The 18,718-nt window shown below is 42.1% G+C and overlaps 10 protein-coding genes across 10 annotated transcripts; 3 read left to right on the forward strand and 7 right to left on the reverse strand.

Moving 5' to 3' along the window:
* Positions 1-276: 276 nt before the first annotated feature.
* SS1G_09638 (hypothetical protein) lies at positions 277-2,089 on the reverse strand (the record flags this gene model as incomplete). The annotated part of the gene is made up of 4 exons (XM_001588955.1): positions 277-538; positions 609-1,216; positions 1,267-1,777; positions 1,998-2,089. 4 exons carry the CDS (start codon positions 2,087-2,089, stop codon positions 277-279), a joined length of 1,473 nt encoding a protein of 490 aa, XP_001589005.1.
* An 890-nt stretch (positions 2,090-2,979) lies between these two features.
* SS1G_09639 (predicted protein) lies at positions 2,980-3,165 on the forward strand (the record flags this gene model as incomplete). Its single annotated transcript, XM_001588956.1, has 1 exon — positions 2,980-3,165. One exon carries the CDS (start codon positions 2,980-2,982, stop codon positions 3,163-3,165), a length of 186 nt encoding a protein of 61 aa, XP_001589006.1.
* Positions 3,166-3,634: 469 nt separating this feature from the next.
* On the forward strand, positions 3,635-4,054 carry SS1G_09640 (predicted protein; the record flags this gene model as incomplete). Its single annotated transcript, XM_001588957.1, has 2 exons — positions 3,635-3,783; positions 3,871-4,054. 2 exons carry the CDS (start codon positions 3,635-3,637, stop codon positions 4,052-4,054), a joined length of 333 nt encoding a protein of 110 aa, XP_001589007.1.
* A 559-nt stretch (positions 4,055-4,613) lies between these two features.
* SS1G_09641 (predicted protein) lies at positions 4,614-5,481 on the forward strand (the record flags this gene model as incomplete). The annotated part of the gene is made up of 5 exons (XM_001588958.1): positions 4,614-4,751; positions 4,855-5,067; positions 5,120-5,206; positions 5,290-5,343; positions 5,386-5,481. The coding sequence occupies 5 exons, from the start codon at positions 4,614-4,616 to the stop codon at positions 5,479-5,481; spliced, it is 588 nt and encodes a 195-aa protein (XP_001589008.1).
* Positions 5,482-7,468: 1,987 nt separating this feature from the next.
* Positions 7,469-8,854, reverse strand: SS1G_09642 (predicted protein; the record flags this gene model as incomplete). Its single annotated transcript, XM_001588959.1, has 4 exons — positions 7,469-7,630; positions 8,253-8,374; positions 8,767-8,803; positions 8,837-8,854. 4 exons carry the CDS (start codon positions 8,852-8,854, stop codon positions 7,469-7,471), a joined length of 339 nt encoding a protein of 112 aa, XP_001589009.1.
* Positions 8,855-9,267: 413 nt separating this feature from the next.
* On the reverse strand, positions 9,268-9,411 carry SS1G_09643 (hypothetical protein; the record flags this gene model as incomplete). Its single annotated transcript, XM_001588960.1, has 1 exon — positions 9,268-9,411. The coding sequence occupies one exon, from the start codon at positions 9,409-9,411 to the stop codon at positions 9,268-9,270; it is 144 nt and encodes a 47-aa protein (XP_001589010.1).
* A 697-nt stretch (positions 9,412-10,108) lies between these two features.
* SS1G_09644 (hypothetical protein) lies at positions 10,109-10,456 on the reverse strand (the record flags this gene model as incomplete). The annotated part of the gene is made up of 1 exon (XM_001588961.1): positions 10,109-10,456. One exon carries the CDS (start codon positions 10,454-10,456, stop codon positions 10,109-10,111), a length of 348 nt encoding a protein of 115 aa, XP_001589011.1.
* A 2,461-nt stretch (positions 10,457-12,917) lies between these two features.
* On the reverse strand, positions 12,918-13,127 carry SS1G_09645 (predicted protein; the record flags this gene model as incomplete). Its single annotated transcript, XM_001588962.1, has 1 exon — positions 12,918-13,127. The coding sequence occupies one exon, from the start codon at positions 13,125-13,127 to the stop codon at positions 12,918-12,920; it is 210 nt and encodes a 69-aa protein (XP_001589012.1).
* Positions 13,128-14,568: 1,441 nt separating this feature from the next.
* SS1G_09646 (predicted protein) lies at positions 14,569-17,433 on the reverse strand (the record flags this gene model as incomplete). Its single annotated transcript, XM_001588963.1, has 3 exons — positions 14,569-14,599; positions 14,867-15,710; positions 16,146-17,433. 3 exons carry the CDS (start codon positions 17,431-17,433, stop codon positions 14,569-14,571), a joined length of 2,163 nt encoding a protein of 720 aa, XP_001589013.1.
* Positions 17,434-17,687: 254 nt separating this feature from the next.
* On the reverse strand, positions 17,688-18,231 carry SS1G_09647 (predicted protein; the record flags this gene model as incomplete). Its single annotated transcript, XM_001588964.1, has 2 exons — positions 17,688-18,040; positions 18,216-18,231. 2 exons carry the CDS (start codon positions 18,229-18,231, stop codon positions 17,688-17,690), a joined length of 369 nt encoding a protein of 122 aa, XP_001589014.1.
* Positions 18,232-18,718: the final 487 nt, after the last annotated feature.

The following is an 18,718-nucleotide window of genomic DNA, read 5'->3' on the forward strand; positions in this document are numbered from 1 at the left end:
GAAGAAGTGTTGTGTTTAACATCTTTTTAGAATCCGATGCTATTTTCTCTACTCAATATGGTGGGAGTCTGCATAGAGATGAGCTTTAAGGATGGTAGTCAATCTGATTCACGGAAATAGTGTTTTAAATCGCCTTTCAGTTGCCATATCTTTGATCTAATGATCCGCCGTTCTTATTGCCTATCTTCAAATTTGATAATCCTCTCAATTTCTTCTGCTTAAATAACGAAACCCCTTTCCCGCCCAAGAAACCATTCTACACCCCAAATATCCATACTAGTATCCATCCTTCATAGTAATCATACATTTTCCACCCTTTGGCTCAATCACGAAGGAGTTTATAGGCACCATATCATCATCAGATTGACTTGACGCAATTCTTGCTCCCTTACACTCTCTGAGGAACAAAGCGAGAGCTAACCAGATTTCCATTCTTGCCAAATGAATTCCTATACAAGTGCGTGTTCCTGATCCGAAAGGATGATAAGCTGCTTTCATATCGTTTGATTTGTTTTCTAGCCAGCGTTCAGGTCGGAAACTAGGGGGGATATGTGTTAGTGTTTTCATGGGGAGAATTTAGAGAGTGAAAATATGGGGGAGGGAAATACCTGTCAGGTTCTGGAAAGATTTCTGGATCGCGGTGGATGGTCCAACTTTGGGTCGAAACTGTTACGCCGCCTGGAACTTGATATCCATCCAAGACAGCTCCTCCATTTGGCACGACCCGAGGTAGAGAGCCAGGTGCTGCACCATACAACCGCATTCCTTCGTCAATAACCGCATTTAACAGCACCAACTGCTCCACATCCTTTGCCTCGAAGTCCTCGCCCAACGTCTCTACCTCATCTTCTAACTGTTTCTGCAAATTCCGATCCTTCAAAATATTGTACAGTATATACGTGATTGAATTAGCAGTTGTATCGGTGCCCACCACAATAAAGAAAGCAGCTTCTTGCAGAATATTTTCATCTGACATTGAACCCTCCGCATTTTCTGTCTTAGACTCGGAGAGAGCTTTTCGGAATATAGTCGGATTAGCCTGACTATGTGATTTGGCGTTTTTGACTGCTAATATACCATATTCTCTGATTCTTGCTTCACCTGTTTGGAGACCGGGGATACGTAGGTATTTTCCAATGGCGAATAGATTAGGAATCTCGGCGCGTAAAGTGCCCCTATTAATTTCATGTTGAAGATCAATAACGAGTTGGGTTTTCTAATTTTAGTTCAGTACTAGATCATTCAGAAGCCGGCGGAGAAAATCACCTTTTCAGTTTCCAAAGTTTTAAAACTTTCTCCAAAAGCCAGGTGTGCCACGACATCAGTTGCCATGAACGTAAAGTACGTCAAGATATCCACCTCATTTATCAAAGCATTCTTCTTAATCTTTTCCACCGCCATTGTAGCTTTTTTCCTAACTTCAGGCTCCCAGTTTGTTTTCAAAAAGCTCTTACTAAAAGCTTGTGAAAATAATTTGCGGCGAGCAGCATGTTCTTTTGGATCAATCATGCTGAGGATCCCTGCAGGAGGGGGGACAAGCCTTTGATACCAGGTAGATTTGAGGAAAGGTTTAGAGACAGGATGGATGGTGAGGAAGGAGGAGAGCGAAGCGCATGATACTTCGACCGGAGAGATGCGGACAACGGGACCGTAGGTATGATGAAGGGCATGGATGTAGTGAACGCGATTTCCGGTGAGGATATGGTATCGGAGGACAAGATGAGTTAAACTTGCGTACCAAGGTCCTGGGATCTTGCTTAGAGAGGTAAAGTATGCTCTATGGAGTGTCTACAACTTGTTAGTCTTCTGAGATAATATAGCTCGAGATGTTTTAATACTTTGAAGAGTAATGCGAGGGAAATTATGACGACAGTTATTCCCGCCGTCTTGAAGGTTGGAAGAATGGTAAGGTCGACCATAATGATGTAGATTGGAATACAAGGTCTTCACTGCGCTTGACCTGAAAACATACATCGGGGACTCCTATATATACATACAACAGACACAGTAAAATAGTACCACCCCACATCCATAATGATTGTTTTACATCTGCCACCGTCAATACTAGAACAGAGTTTTGGGACTCCATGGCAAAATGGACCATTCACAGCCTTCAATTAGTTCAAATCCACATCGTCCTGTCGTCCTCCACCCATATCATCATGCAATGCAGTCATAAATTCCTGCACCACGGAGGCATATACGCTCCCTCCGATGCGTCGTAACGGAAAAATATTAACTGCAGGAAGGTGACTGGAGTGAGGTCGGACTCCGCTCCAAAGTCCACACCAGCAGCATCGTTCAATTTATGGAAGAAATGATAAGTCCGACTTTGCAAAGAGAAGTTTACTAATCACAGTCTACCGAGGCCGGAAACAAACGAGGCGGGTCGTGCGTCAAGACCCCAAAATAAATTTCGCTCTCATTGGCCAATTTTGACATGTTTACTAATCAATGTAGTGTATTGATCTTTGATTAATTTATCTGTGCGAAAACGAGCTAGTTTATCATTCAATGCATCTCGTTTCGATAAAACTGAGGCTATTTTGTTCGAAGGATTGTTCCACATAAGATCCATACCAAGAGAACAGTTAGTGGTACCAAGAGTTTTGAACTCAGAAATCTTTGTTCTATAATAGAACCTTCACTCTTCGCCCCAATTGATAAAACTTTATTATAACACATTACTCGAGTAGATGAAAAGAAAAACAGTGGCCACCAGATTTCTTGAATCAACTACGTCATTAACGCATCGAATCATTATCCACACAAAACCTAGATCCTGTGTACGGAGTTTTACGAGTTCGGGTAATGGCGGCTAGCCCCGAGGAAAAAGAGAAACGTCTCAATTTCAATTTCAAAAAAGATCATGTTTCTCAAGTGATATATACATCTGTCGCAACGTAACCTCACCCAAACCAAGTGTCATCATGAACCTTTATGGCGGCGTACGATTCGGTGCCCGCGGACTGATATAAGATGTCCGTTGTCTACTTCATTTACATTCAATTTCATTACATATGGCTCTATGCACCATCCTTCTGGTTACCTATCACCACCACCTTATTAGTACCCCTCATTGGTAACCTTTGCTCTAAATCCGCAACACCCTTCCCAATTACGCTCGAGGAACTCATGGAAGTTTTCTTGCTACTCACGGTTTAGTTTGTGTGATGGCTTCATGTTTTTTTAGTGTGAGCTGACGCTATCAGGAGCGGCTAAAAATCTGATGTAGAGGGTAAGTAACCAGAGAGAAGCATTGGGACTCGCAGAGGTATCATTGGTAATGTTTTGCTACATGTTCTGGGCTGTTACTGGAGCGGAAACTTACTAAAAATTTTTGGAAAGAGTCACTAAATGCGTGCAGAAATATGTGTGGCTGAGATCTGACCACTCTGGTGAAAAAGGGAAGTATTGTGAAAAGTAATTCTCGTGGATGGAGTGCTACTCCAACGTATGAGAATGCGGAAAAAATTTCTGGTATCAGATATCGAGTCACAAAAAGAAAAAGTGATGTCGGGCAATGATAATCTAACTTAGGTTGATATGGTCGAACAAATAAAAGCACTGTCTGTGGTTGGGGTGGTCAAGCTCACGAGTCGAGTGGTTATGAATGGCAGGAAGGCTCTTTAAGATGTCAAACTCGCACAAGGCATTGAACGGCCTTCAAGCTATAGAATTGGATGTTAGAAAATGCAATAGAAAGATATCAAGCACAACCAGGAGAAGTTTTCTCTCTCGATTCGTCGTGATAATGCTTAGTCATGGACATAATCATAGACTGTACGTATAGTCTTCCAAGCGAAGGTTATGGAACAGTCTTACGGGACAAGCATACATAATTTTGTTCTTATGATATCATCTGAATAGCCCTGCCCAAAAGTTTGGATTCCCGGCTATCAGAGCTCATACCTGTAGGACTCAGCGTGAGATCCGTGGCTATGTAGTGATAGGTACCAAAATGAACTATTGTTTAAAGTATGACTCTTCACAAAAATTCCGAGAAGCATTAAGCTTAAAATATAAAGGGACTCAGGGTATCAGCCTTGACTGAAGAGTAAAAGCTCCATGGGAACAGAGCTCTACTAGTCCTAATTGGCGCTAGGTCCCCTACTTTCTAGCTCCACTTGAATTATACTTTCAACACATATATTGTTTCCCGAATATTAAGATAAGATGATATACGATATTATCGGAAGGTGGAAACTACCGTCTTTACGAAGAATTTTCTGCAGTAGTAACAGCATGTGTGGCAGGATGAAGTTCTTACATAGTGATAGTGAATCACAAAATCAAAAGCAAATTCATTCAACCAAGCAAAGGCGTGCAAGTCCACTGGAACCCCTCTTTCAACAGTCACAAAAGAATTGAAACTGAGCCTTCTCTACTGCCTTCAGGTGTCCTCCTGTACGTGCCTAATTGTAGCAATCATTTTCGCTTCAAAAACATCAGGCTAATTTCTCGACCAGAAATTCTCAACCAAAAAACATAGTTTACAAAGAGAAATAAACATTTTCATTTCAAACTTACATCAGTATTCTTGAAACACAAAATTACCACTTCATACTCAATCCATAATCTCCACACAAATTAAAACTCAAAAGTCCGCAACCATGAATCAAGCGGCGCACGCCTTGCACCAAGTAACTGTCTCTCTCGACTTTGTCAAGGAAATTCTTCCGCTTGAACCATACGCAGGTCTTGAATCTCCGCCGCAACTTGTGTATCAAGATCAAATTGAGTGGATCGCTGTGAGTATAAGTATACGTTCTTTATTCTTCGACCATCCCGCTTCCCCGCAGAACTTAATGAAATCTTACTTTCCTATAATACACCACTCACCTCGCCGTCCAGAACCACGCTAGAAACAACATCCCATCCTCTTTCGTCCTGTCACAAGCAAAAGCTAGTACTTGGCAACAAATGCTCGCTAACATCGAGATCATTAACAGACTTCGTCATCCGAGCGTGGACGAGGCGTATATCCAATGGAGAAGTCAGAAAATGCTTGTTAGACGTCTTTGGCCTGATACGAAATTTCCGGGAGTGGACCCCGATGAGGTCTATGTGAGTTTTTGTCGGGTGAGTTGGTTCGTAAAGCTGATAAATGTTGAAATAGACGCAAGTCCGCCGTAAATACTGCATCGCAGCCAAAAAATTGGTCTTCGATAAAGAACAATATAGTTTGGATGATAGTGGCGCTCTGGTAAGGCTCACTCACCTATACGTCTTTGTATATCCTATATCCTAAGACAAGTGTCTGCGAATAACTGAACTAATGAACAATAGATCTATCTAAACGAGACTTACAACAAAAAACTCACCACAGCACGAAAAGCAAAGGTTAGTACGAAAAATTTCCTTGATTGTATCGCTAGTATATAGGCTAAGCAGAGTAAGGAGGCTGCGCGGAAAATAGATGAGGAAGATGCTTTTGTGATTGTGGAAATGGATGTCGGGGATGAGGAAAAATGCGACTAGGAAGGAGATGACTAGGATATGTTTTGATGATAACCGAAGTGGGTATAGGGGCTTCCTGAATTAGTTCTGGCTCTGCAGATTGAAGAGAAGCGGGCCCCTGCGCGATTGGAGTGGGTGCAATTGAATTGCGGTGTTTCTCGGGCAAATCCTTACGGAGTCTAGCGTGTTTGGTTCAAGAATCGATCTGAATTCCACTTTGCTTTCGCAAGATATTTTTTTCGATGCCCCAGTCTCATGGATATGATTCAAGATAGTCTCCTGGTACCGTCTCTACCATGATGAGAACATAGCAGACATTGATAGCATTTGACAACAAAATTGGAGTGCAATAATCTGACCTGTGTATTGGTACCAAAATTCTGTCAGAAGAATCTCACCAGCTAACAATCCGTGATTTTTCTTGTTCTTTTTGTAGGTTGAAGAACAATATGTTATTTATTGCCCTTTCTTACATTTGTCTTACTAGAATGAATAAACCATATGCGTGCTAAATGCAAACTGTGGTAAGTATTGGTGAAATATCATCATGATTTAACCTCTTCAGGCCAGACGAAACGGAACCAATATAATGGGAGATTAACTGGCTTATTTGGATTCGGGGGCAGGTGATACCTTGTGTTTGGATTTCTCTCGCCCCCTTTTTAGTCCTGCCTCGCCAAATCTTTACTAGCATATTTCGAAGTGACTTCCCTAATTTCAACGATTCGCTTCATTTCTAGACTTCTCCAGTTGGCAGAACTCTTTCTGTCTCGGAACATATCGGCTTTTCTTAATTTTAGGGTTCAAAACTATATTTCTGCCACTTCTCCAGCCAAGTAGTTTTCTTATCCTAGGGAATTATAGATTTACCCATTGATTGCTTCCTGGACCGTATTTCTGAGATCATTTTCCACATTAAAATCTCTTTTTTTAAGTCTCAAATGATCAAAACGGTTCTCCAAAAGTTGACACGCAAGCTCATCCTGCTCGCAAGCAAACATCCAAACATGAGCAGATCTCATATACCCTCAAAGTTCCCGAGGAAGCTAAAGCTAGGCTCTCATGCCACACGATTTCTACTCAAGACCAAGTAATGCCAAAGAAAACTGAAAGACAAAGTGTTCACAATTGATGATACCTACGTTGTGTATAGTTGGCAAAAGGCTTTCACAAAGCACCTCTGTAAGCAAAACTAAGCGGAGTATGATCAAACATTTTCAGTCAACTAATAAATTTGTACTTTAGATTTCCGGTGAAGGTTTAGCGATTCCTATCTTGATCCTATTTTCGTGTGTTTTCTACCTTTAAAGCAGGAGATTTAGAAAGCTAAATCACCTATAGACTGAAGTCTTTTGAAAATATTCTTCAATGATCAGAAGGCAATTAGAAAAGAAATGGCAAGTCGTAATGAAACATCACAGAAGATATTATAACGTCACCCATAGCTTTGGTGATAGGGGTGAATATCGCCATTGAGCGAGGAGGGGTAGCATGGGGGAGTTTGTGGGGATGGAGAAAAGCGGTATGAGATAAGAGACATGATCTCCCATTGTTGCGGACTAGAAATATTGTGATTGCAACTGTGTCACCACAGCTCTCAAGTGGCGCCATGTAAAACCAGAACGAGAGTGTGGAAAGTGCGATGGAGTCAAATAGAATTGGGGATGACTTGGGTTTTGAACCCTCGTTGCTCATATTCCTATTTCTTACCTTTAATTTGATGAAATTCTTATTCGGTTGTTGTTTTTAAACCAGTTATTGTTGAAATTGTCGCTAGAATCGAGTACGGGATATAGGTAGGGGGCTCAATGATAGCCCTGATACTACGATTCAACCTTGAAGTGGCATGAGGATTTGATAGAAAGAAGCAGTTCATTGCTAGGCAGAGCATTACCATACCTTTTCAAGAAGAAAGCTTTTGAGCAACGTCTCTAGACTGCTCACTAACTTTCGACATTGGAGTAGTGTAATTTATGAATAACTCAGTTGAAGCCTACTCTGTAATCTTCTATACATGTTGCTGTATCTGAGCATTACATGGTATAATCATTTTCTCATCATGTAATCTTACTTCCCCAACTACGCCAGTCGCATCTGTTCTTAGCCCATACGGCCTGTACAGGCAACTAGCCTCCTTAGTTCTGTGGATATCTGATACCAGAACCATACTCTAAAGAGTGTGTATTTCGAGAAGTAAAGATTTTGAAAAACAGTTGGTAAATCTGGATTAAGCTTGTAGACAAGAGTTTTGATCAGGTATCTCATATAATCTTGTAAGATTATATGAATCGGCGTAGAATAATGCGATAGTCAAATAATATGACAATAGATAATCTATCAAAAGAGCCGTCCCAAAAACAATTTCGATAACTTTAGCAACAACTAAAGAGCTGTATAGAATATTGACTGCAGTTTGGAGGCAAGATACTCGTTCTCAGGATCCTAGAGTTCGTAGAATAAAGCCTGCTCATTTTAGATATTCCGAGGAGAGCGAACAAAAACTTTCCAGGTCGGAGTGTCAGAGCGAAAGTTGGTCAGAAAGCAACTGTTCTGGAACAGAAGGGTAAAGTGGTGTCGTATCGTTTGGACACTCATAGTCGCCTGGAGGAGATACGTACTCGCCTGCATGTTTGAATACTCCGAAAATATGCGCAAGACAGCAAGTCGAGTAGGCTTTATGGATCTAGAGGTTATCAGAGTGAGAAGGGCTGGGCCAGCCTTCAAAGAGAGTCTCACACGAGGTTTCAATATTGAGAGAATAAGGAAGGTGAACAATCGGAGCATTCCGATACTAAGACTGCAGCTGCAATTTCGGATAATCTTTTTCTTGATCTTCTTGCAACCGATGCCGAAGACATCCACGCAGCTGACGAAGAAATGTTTGGAGAGGCTGTCCAGGAAGCTGGAGAACCAACTATAGTATTATACAAGCACAAGAAACACAAACACAGCAACACTAGTTTCTGGATGTCTAATATCTTGTCATGGCAAGGATGGCAAGGGTACAGATTCTACCCAAAAACATGGAGACGATCGAGAGGATCATGAGGATGAAGGTTGCCGGGTCTCTACATGATAATCATGGACTTTGAATAGGACTCTTTCGGCTATTGTTTCCGGTCTGGCTTTGACTTTACCGTGGTTCCGAATAGAATATGTAGGGCTGTTTATTCGCTATGTATTACTTTACGGAGGGAGAGATTTATGAAGTTAGATTTAACAATTTTCGATTCACATCAACCAAGTCCCACAGGATATCAGCTCGACATAACTTTACAAATTCCCCATATCACTTTGTTAACTAACCACAGTACATCAAATAACTCTCGCATCCGCCGAGCATCTAAAATACGAACAATAGTGAACCCTAGCTAACCACCTCAGAAATAAGCATCTCGATTACCTAACAAAAAACGATTGAAGAACGAGATGATTTTTCCGTTCCAACCTCCACCCACCTTATTATAGCGGGGTAATGGCGGGTAGTGATCCAAGCTGCCCTAGTGCCCCTGACGATCTAATTTATTATCCGCTTTCCTGTCGCTTCGCTAGGAAATACGAAATGACCAAACAAGAACAGCGAAAAAATACCGAAAAAGTATAGAAGACCACGCAATACGACCCTACAGCTCCGAATCAACCATCCATCTGAGTCATTCATCAAAGATCAATTCTAGACTGTAGAAACTTTTGATACTTCTAGAACCCCATCCATCACACTCACCGTCGATCCTCAACCCATGAAAGTGCCCCCTAAAAAACTCCCCAAAAAACCCCCTATTTCCCGCTCGCAAACCTTAAGACCACTTAAAAAAAAACTCCCAATGTCAACTCCATCAATCTTAAGTTTGGACCACTAGCCCCACAATCAACGTGACGAAAAAAATTTCTCCCCCATCCCAGTCCTAGAAGCAATTTGGCCAAGCACGGAAGAAAAACTTCAACATGCATTGCATGAAGCTAGAGAGCCAGGACGTAGTGGAGATCCGCAGCTACTCCGCAGATAAGTCCATTCCCATAACGGCTGTCAGTTTCAGCCCGGGTGGGGACTTCTCAGCCCAAGGAGAAATGGAAATTTAGTTAACGGGCGAGAGAGGGTTCGGTAAAACGGGTGGTCCCGCACATACCGGTATGCTGGAGACCAGGCTGGTGGGACGTGACGGCGGAGACATTATATGGTGGGTTAGGTTATGTTTATGTGCTGCATGGGAGAGAGTGATTAAGCCTTAGCGGTGCCTAGACCACTGAAGAGAGAGAAACAAAAGGATGCTTCGGTATAATCAAGTAACAAACAAGCAAATCATGGAGTGCCATAGGGCACAGAGTCTTGCGACTCATTTAGAGGATGGAATTGCTAGCTACTGTAGTATGAGAAATGCCAAAATTGAACTCCGAATATCCCTTCTATTATCCCTCCCGTCCCGGTCAGTTCAGTTGCCCTTGTTGCCTCGAGACGAACCATTTTTTCGTGTGCCATCTACCCTATTGATGCCATCATTCTAGTCATAGCGCTTAACCCATTACCCCAAAAGAAAAATCATCATCATTCATCATAAAAACTCCACAAGCAGACACCAAACCATGGAAAAATCATCCATGCAACTCCATCCTCTTTTCCAACACTTGGTATGAAGATCCATGCACCTTTTTACTCCGAATCTCTCCTCTCATTCATTTGCTTAGCTCTTCTCCTAGCCTCGATAAATTTGTTCAAATGCTCTCCAATAGGACCATAAGCCTCGACCGGATACCAGCACTTCCCCTCATCATCCCACGTCGTGACAATAATACTAACTTCCGACTCTGGTTGTTGAACCTGACGAATCGGAGCGCGTTCTCGTGCGTTACGGTTTGTGGCCGCGAGAGGAATGCGAAGAGATGAGGTTGAAGATGCTTGTCGTGGTCGAGAAGAGGCGTAAGGGTTCAGATAAGGAGTTGATTTCAGTGTTCGCTTATTGGAAAATGCGTGGGCGTTGCGGGGTGGTGAGATCTGCATGATGACCGATTGTTTTGAACGTTTTGAACGTTTTTTGGGTATTTTATATTTGAGATTAAAGCGGAAAGATTAAATTTGGAGAATGGGTAATTTGAAAGAATTAAAATTGATCAGAAGCAGATTTGTCCGGCGGCGACGTTGCGAGGCTGGATACTGGAATGGATATTAATATGTGTAACAACTGTGATAGTGTAGAAAAGAAGTGCTTTCGTTGTTATCGACTTTTGGTCGAACTTGAGTATTTATCTGACGAAGCGTTGATGAAGAGAAGCTTGAGTTCAAAGCCCATTGCAGTGTGTGATTTGGTGTGACAGTGGTAATTTGACCAGGAGCAAGATCGAACTAATAGGTGGGAAAATGTCTCAATATATAGAATGTTTAGGTTGTGACAGGGAAATGCCTCATAGTTTCGATAGATTAACCCACGCAGGTCCATGAACCTTAGAGGAATGTGAAAAAAAGCCAACAAAACTGGGCTCTTGTGCATTGGTTAGCACTAAACATGGGAGCCCGGTAAGCAGAAAAATCTAAAAGGGTAATGGCACCTGCATAGTATAATCATACCGCAACTTTTACCGTGTAATTTACGAAGTAAAGTATGTACTATCTAATCTAAATCGATCGACTGAGCTGACGCCAAAATCGAATCAATTTAGAGCGAAAATAAGGACTCCGTAATAGCTGAAAGGAGAATTTCAGATTGAATTTTCCAAAATTCGTGGATGCTTGGGCAAGGTACCATGGAAGGTCGTATGGAATGTCCGTTCGTTCATGGTGTCCTGGTGATAGGAAAGGGGCTCGGATTGGGTGGTCTACTTCACCGCTAGATAAGCTTTGGTGGAACTTCGATTGTCGCTGTCTTGATACTCAAAGTATTTCAGATACGGTGTACAAGGAGTATTGATTAGACTTCCTGAAACATGGTGTTGTTCCTGCAAGTTTCCCCTCTGATTATATCCATTCAGTACCTGATTGGACTCGCCCTGCAATTAATTTGATAATGATGATGTTGGGGTTGGGAGCACGCAAGGCATAGATAGTATATTAGACTTGGCTAAGCTGTGACTGGACTAATGTTGACTCGTGGGTTTGAGGAATTCCCGCTTTTCCAACGAGTAATCATGGAGTATGATGAGGGGCCCCCATGTGATTTGACAGTCTCATGATTTTGAGCCGTACAAAACCGAATGCAAAATGGATATTTGAGTAATGATTCACGTCACGTGAGATGCTAAGAAGTTCTGGAACAATTTAAAGTATTCTCATCGAGATTTCTCCTCATTTTAGTTGCGTAGAGTTACGTATTAGAAAGAACACGCCGAGTAAAATCGGTGTCTCTAACAGAGAATACAAGTCGATCACAAGCTCTAGAGGATCTATCGTGCAATAGACTTCGTATAACACTGTTGTATAACCTGTATACGTTTGCGAATTTGGTCATAACCTATCCAATTGTGGCGACGATTTTGAAAGAAACCTCTTTTGGATTTCCTATTTCCCAAATAGTTGAATCTATTTCTACACAGCAGGTATTGAAATAATGGAGATCGTTTCTCCAGCCCTCTCAATTGCACAATGCGAACGAAAGAAGACCGTTATTCTGACGAACCATGCACATTTTATCGCTGTCCTCCAAAATGACTTCCAGAAAGCAAAATGTCGTACATCATGTCCGTAGATTAGCTCCCTTCCCAGTCAGGTCAGCCACAGCAAAATAAAGTTATTATATTACGAGACTCTGTGCGTGCAGTGGCACACATCATGTGGCTTGTTATTACTTGATAAAAATTGTCTACCGTGCGCGATGTGCCCCAGAAAAGAGTACTCCACGATCATTAATAGTCCAGTTTCACAACATTTAGTTGTTGTGTTCATGGCAGCATAAAATGGACATTCTGGGGTTAGTGACCGTGCAACGGGGCCAACTGATCGCCTCGGCTAAAACGATCAGGTCCAACCTCCATTTCCTTCATTACGTGATGCAGTTTGACCTCATACCTGGTAGACAAATACCAGAGGTGTAATTCATTTGTTACGTTCCTTCTGTCGAGATGTTACTCCGGCGTGCCCAATTCATGTAAACCTCATCACTGCTCGATGCCGAAGACAAATACATGCGGGGTATCTTTCCATGTTGTGCCGAGTTTTCCGCTTGAACTGGTTCCGAAGAAGATTCACGCAGTATTAGTATTCTTTGCTTCCTTGAATGAACGATAATCCTGTTTCGACCACGTCGTCATCAGTCGATGATGACACTTGTACCGTAAAAGCTGTTACTTCTTGACAGATAGTTTCTGTCGAGTTTAGCAAATGCCGAGAGGTTTTGTGGTAGAGCTTGGAAGTTTCACATTTTATCTTGACTATATATGTTGTTCTTTCGGAGGTTACTTGGCCGGCAACACGGTCCAGAAGTTCTGTCACTGATAGAGCAACTATTAGAATGTGCTGCGGATTATGTGCGTTAGTGCGGATCTTTGACTTCAGCTCGTCGGTTTGGTTTTGGATGCAGTCTCCATCTTGGTCCAGTCCGCCGTTTTGCATGATTCCAAACTACTTTATGAATGTCTTGGAGGGTGGATGCTGTCGATAGAACATTGTTTTCAATCAGTGGAGATAAGCCACGCTCACGAGAAAGATATGGTGAAAGGGGAAGGACGGAATGAGCATCCATTTTAAAAAATGTTAGGGCAGTAATAACTTGGCTTCCGACTGGGAAGCTGGGCATCAAACCCAAGCACACGACTGGGAATCTGTACTGTATCCGAGCTTTTTGACCTCTATAAGATAAGGTATTGCAGGTTCAATATCACATGATTGTTTTATATCACTATCCCAAATTGAAAGAATGCTCAAGCAAATCGATCAATAGGATTAAGTATACAATATATGATTTATAAAATTTTGTATCATATGATTATAAAATTCCAAACTATATAATAATCCAATTCAGAGATGAAATTCCAATATTTTTTGATTCATATTATCCTTTTTCGAGTATAGAATTTTATGTTTTAAGTATCGGGCTGTATTTTGGTGTGTGAGGTATTTTATAGAATAGTATCATATTCTATAGAGCTTCAATAGAATGGCTATTCGACTAGTTTTACTCTAGCTTACTCTAGTATATCTACCCTTTGTCTAGCCTTGGTCAAATATACAGATTGGAAAGGCCTGTGGAAATATTGTTATATAGTCAACTATTTAAATGATGTCATTACTTTAAAAAAAAGGAACCTTGTGGCAGGAATTCGCATCGAAAAACAAAAATGATTGGCCATGTTCCAGATTGACGCTCGCATTCAGTATTCCAATAAACAAGTAGTACGACTCCACAGCATCCGCATACATAATATTTAATCCCCAATCTCCTTATTTTCTTTTCCTGCGCGAGTCATATATGTTGGATATATTGACTCATACTCTCGAGCCCTCTTTGTTACATTGTTGAGATAGCTGTACCACGCAACTAGTGCAGATTTAGAAATGCACTGCATATGTTCAGATTTTTTTTGGTTTCTTCACCTTGTTCCTAGTTCTTGTTCAATGGTGTCGCATTGATTGCGGGGGTTAGGGTTGCCTTCTTTCCTTGAGACACTCCTATGACAATTAAGTGGGTTTGAAGTGCCTTGAGATTTTGGACCCTCATTTGTTTCCGTGGAAATCATGCTAGACCTGTTTTGAATATTGCTGGATAGGATTCCATTAGAAAACGTAGAGCAGAAACTCGGACTGGATGACCCATTGCTCTGTCCGTCGAAGATAGAACATAGGTCATTGGTGGAATGTCTGTCGCCACTATCGATCATAGCAGGGCATTGCGAATCACAGTTCTCGTATCTGGCGGATCTGGCAGACGAATCTGGCGTTGAATTCATTTTAGTTCTGCGATCTTGGCCGTTCAACCCAGAAATTTGTGATCCTCCTACCACCAGTGAAGGAACAATCTCGGGACAGCACTTAGAAAGCTTGCCTTTGTTGAATATAAAGCTTCCATTCGGGTATTTTGCTACGAGACTCAACACACCATTGTTTGGCTGAAGCTTGTCTGTTTTGCGAAGAATTTGAACATGGCGAACGGCGCTTTTTTTGTCGAACTCATGCTTGCAGATGAGTTAGTTGTAAAATTTCCACTCCACATTCTCGCTAAATCCTTTCCTTCCCTGTGTCAGATAGTGTTGCACAACAGGGCAGGTGATTACTAGGTGATTCTTTCCCGAAGGGACAAGTTTCCATGACCGACAGATTCGCTCAGGTCGAACTGGTACAATTGGATGTTCAAGGTTACTACAAAAGATTGCCGTGGGGTAATCTTTGGTAAGGTGCGCCCATGGTCGAGAAATGGCAACTCGTTTAATGTCCTTATCCTTTCTCATATCCACTGTATCCCGATATTCTACCCCATAGATATACTTAGGAGGGCCTTCTTTAGCCTTTGAAAACTCCCTTTGGGCGGACCTTAAACCCATGCCAATGTCATCTAAGGCTTGCCAAATAGCCTTAATGAGACTGCCAACAGTTTCCTCACGGTATTGCTCGGCGGGCTGAGAATTCTGCTTTTTCAAATGCAAATTTAGGTTCGCTTTCAATGCCTCATTAGCCGCTGAGCCACCTGAGCCAGGCTCCGCTAGCTCCAAGTGTGTAATTTTATTTCCTTTGAAAACTTCCCAATGGTGATTTGTGATCCTCGCTCGTACTAGGAAAAGGACGACACAAGACTGAGGTAGATACCACGCAATTTCTTTCTCGCTGTCATACATGAGAACAGTATCATTTTCCCCATCTGTCAGAATCTCATGTATGTCTTTCTCGGTCTTGCTGATTATGCTAGATGGCATTGATGAAGTGGTCAAACTAAAAGATACTTTGCCTGTTGCAAAATCAAGTCCTGAAGTTCCCATTGTGAAGGCATAAGACGCAATCTGGCGACTGTCTGGAATTCTCTCTGCCGTTGACCAATTCATTTCCTTGCCGGGATATCTCTTGGTGCCAACTACAATAGAAGCTTCAGGGACCCATCTAAGAAAACACCTTCGATTTATTAATCGACCAGGGTTCAATTCTTTGTGCCATTTTCCAGTTTCTTCCACAATTTCAAATGTCGAACTTCTTGATTTTGAGCATTTGGCGGTCTTCTGGCAATAATGCCATTGTATCGCATCATCTTCCAATAACTCTTCGACTGGAATTAGAACAGAATTTAAACCGTTCGGAGCCAATCCACCATCACACATCACCAGGCTCAGGCACCCAGCTACTAACGCCATATCAGCAAATGATATGTCTAAGCCCCGACCTTGGGAGCGTTTGCTGACTGGAAATCCCTGGGCAACAACCATGCGAGGGAACAACGTGTGCCAGCACTCTGTGCCATCTAGTGTGGTATAAAGATCGCGAGGTGTCACAGTGAATCTATCTCTCGGATGACTTTTCATGTTGTAATTAGATCCCTCAGCTAAAGTTTTCTCGGAGGCTTGGACCGAAACAGATAAATAGTATGTGGAATCATTTGATGGTTCCCGTAGTGCAGCGCAGAGCCAGGATATGGCTAAGGTAGCCTTTTCATGGACGGAGTAGCTCGCAGTGATTGACACGTCCAAAACCGATTTATCATTCATATCATCATATGACAAATCTAGAGTAATGATGTCGTTCCTAATTGATACTGCATTTTAGTCAGAAGCATGCGTACGGCCTACCATAATAAGCTCAGACTTGCCAGTATTGTAAGAGTTGTTACACAGACGAGCCTCAACCGCCCCTAGGACATATAAGCCAATTTCTTGAAAAGTTGACTGCAGATACTCTCGGCAACTTTGTGCTATAGTGCCACTAGTGTCTGCTGTAAGTGTTAAGATATCTCTAATTGATTGATCATCGGGAAAGTTCCTGCTGATATATCTCGAAATTTCCCATCGTACCACATAACTGATGCAATGTTGCGTGTCTCTGGGAATGTTGAAGGGCCAGATAGAAAATAACACCCTTTTTACTGGGATATAGTTCAATAAAGGTTTGATATCTTCCAATAACAGCTTCCAAGAGGCCGTTTTCTTGATTATTTCACCAATATCGTCAGATTCATGAGTATTGATAAATTCAGGTGTGGACAGACTCTCCAAGGTATCCAAGTCAATTTCGAACATTCGATCTTTTTGTTCTAGATATTCTATTTGTGCTTTTCGGGTGGCTAGGAAAGCTGGTAGTTTTTGTGTGGGTTCGAGCATATCATGCGACAGTAGAGCAACCACTAGTGAGAAATCCTTGATGTATCCTGCAGCACGAATTATCCCAGATGTCGTTCCTTCAGCACGCAAATTCTCTGAAAATTTCAATGTAATTTGTTGAATTATGCCCACGAACATGGAATCTGTGGGTGAGTCATTGGACGTAGCTTCGCGAAAAAGTGATCGGAAATCCTCATCAGAGCATAGCAAATCTGCAAGACTTTTCGCCACATCGAAGGGCGCATCTACCAATCCATTGAACTCAGCAGATCCTCTCTTTGGAATATCCATGGGATAAGGTAATGTCGATGGCAGACTACTACCAATTGATTCGGCTGCTTGATCTTGGCTACAATAATTTGACAGAAAATGTATATCCCTATCGCTGTTGCTGGATGCTGCTGAGCTCGGAGGTGGCATTCCAAGACTAGATGGAATGCCAAAAACACCACTTTCGGCGGCTACATCAAACTCTGACTCTTTTGCCAGCCTTCCCATAAACAATACCCTCTCGTGATGTTGAACTTTGTGAAGCTCTGCGTAATTTAGCCCAGACATTGTATCGAGTACTCCTCGTGGACCATCGGGTATAACTCTAATTGCTCGCTTATTCAATCCATTCTCTTTTTCTCCTTCAATTATGGTAGGTTGATTGCTATATATAATTGCATGCTGTTTGCCATCAACGCCTTTTCCTTTCGTACCTTCGCCACTATATGTACTGATGGGACTAAGGCCAGCCTTACTCAACATTACATGTCTTGTTATATTGTCACATAAACGGTTAGGAGGTTGCGGACTTACAGACGAAGACTATAACCCTCATTTTTTTTAATAATTAAAAAACTGTCGTGCCCTAGCAGCATAGCCAGGAGCTTCTTCAATTAGGGGTTCCAGAGTTTTGAAAATCTACTTGGTTAGCTTTTCTCGGATAAAAAGCGTAGGTTATTACGCACTCGTCCGACTTGGAACTCCTCGCTTCTATGAACTTGATACACTATTCACTATTAGCTCCTATTATCATTCATCTTTGCTAGCACCAGACTGGCATCAAAAGTTCCAGAAAATGGCGTAAAATCTGTCGTTTGAATTTGTCCCTGCTTCGTTTCACTGTCTTCTCCAGCTACAGGTGTACTCGTCATTGTATTAGAGGAAGTCTGAGCAGTAGTCTCATTGAAAGTTCCTTCGGCGAACTTGTCGACCATGCCCTTGCTTGTTCGGTTGCCTGTGTGCAATTGAGATGTAAAGTCTCGAGTTGGCTCAGAAGACAGCTCTAAAAAGTCAGAATGTGGCGTTTTCGGTGTCTCAGGCCAACTTGGTTCCCGGTCGTGGCATTCATTTTCGTAATCAATCTCATTTTCTATCCACATGGTTAGCAAGAGTAGTAAAAGTAGGATAAAATATCATGCCTTGAGCTTTCAGGCCACATGGAACTAGATGGCTAGTGCTTGCTTCAGTGTCGCATTCACTTCGAGAGTTGATTGAAGACGTAGAGGTCCTCTTATCTGAAGCTGCCGAATAGTTTTCCGGCCTACGATGTTCGGTGGACATGATACACTAGTCAAAAACACTGTAAGCTAATCCGAAAAAGGCTGCACTAGAGTGGCAACGGGCGGTGAGCTATCATTTAGTTCTAAAAGAGGATTGATGGAGCAACCACGACCTAGCAAAAGAATAAAAATAGTTTGGAAATTTCGACGATTAGTCCCTATATTGTAGGAACTGAGAAGTTTGAAAGTTGCAGCCTCATGGAGTACTCGAAGGCAACCCCTAACATATATTAAAGCATTTGTCGTATCGAAAGTTTCCCGTATATGAACGCAACCACATCTATGAGCATTCAACCAACAAAAAGCAGTCACTGCACTCAGCCAGAATCAAAACCGCCACTAATCAGTTATTTCACTAATCACGAGTGGTAAGAGCCAATTATGATGTTGTTTATGCTTCATCAACAGGTAAACTGCGCCTTTTCTAGCAGAATCTATCCAACGTGGCCGCATGCAATACGGATCCCGACAGGATCCCGACAGTATTC

Source organism: Sclerotinia sclerotiorum, genomic scaffold (assembly GCF_000146945.2).
Source record: "Sclerotinia sclerotiorum 1980 UF-70 scaffold_14 genomic scaffold, whole genome shotgun sequence".
NCBI classification, from domain to species: domain Eukaryota; kingdom Fungi; phylum Ascomycota; class Leotiomycetes; order Helotiales; family Sclerotiniaceae; genus Sclerotinia; species Sclerotinia sclerotiorum.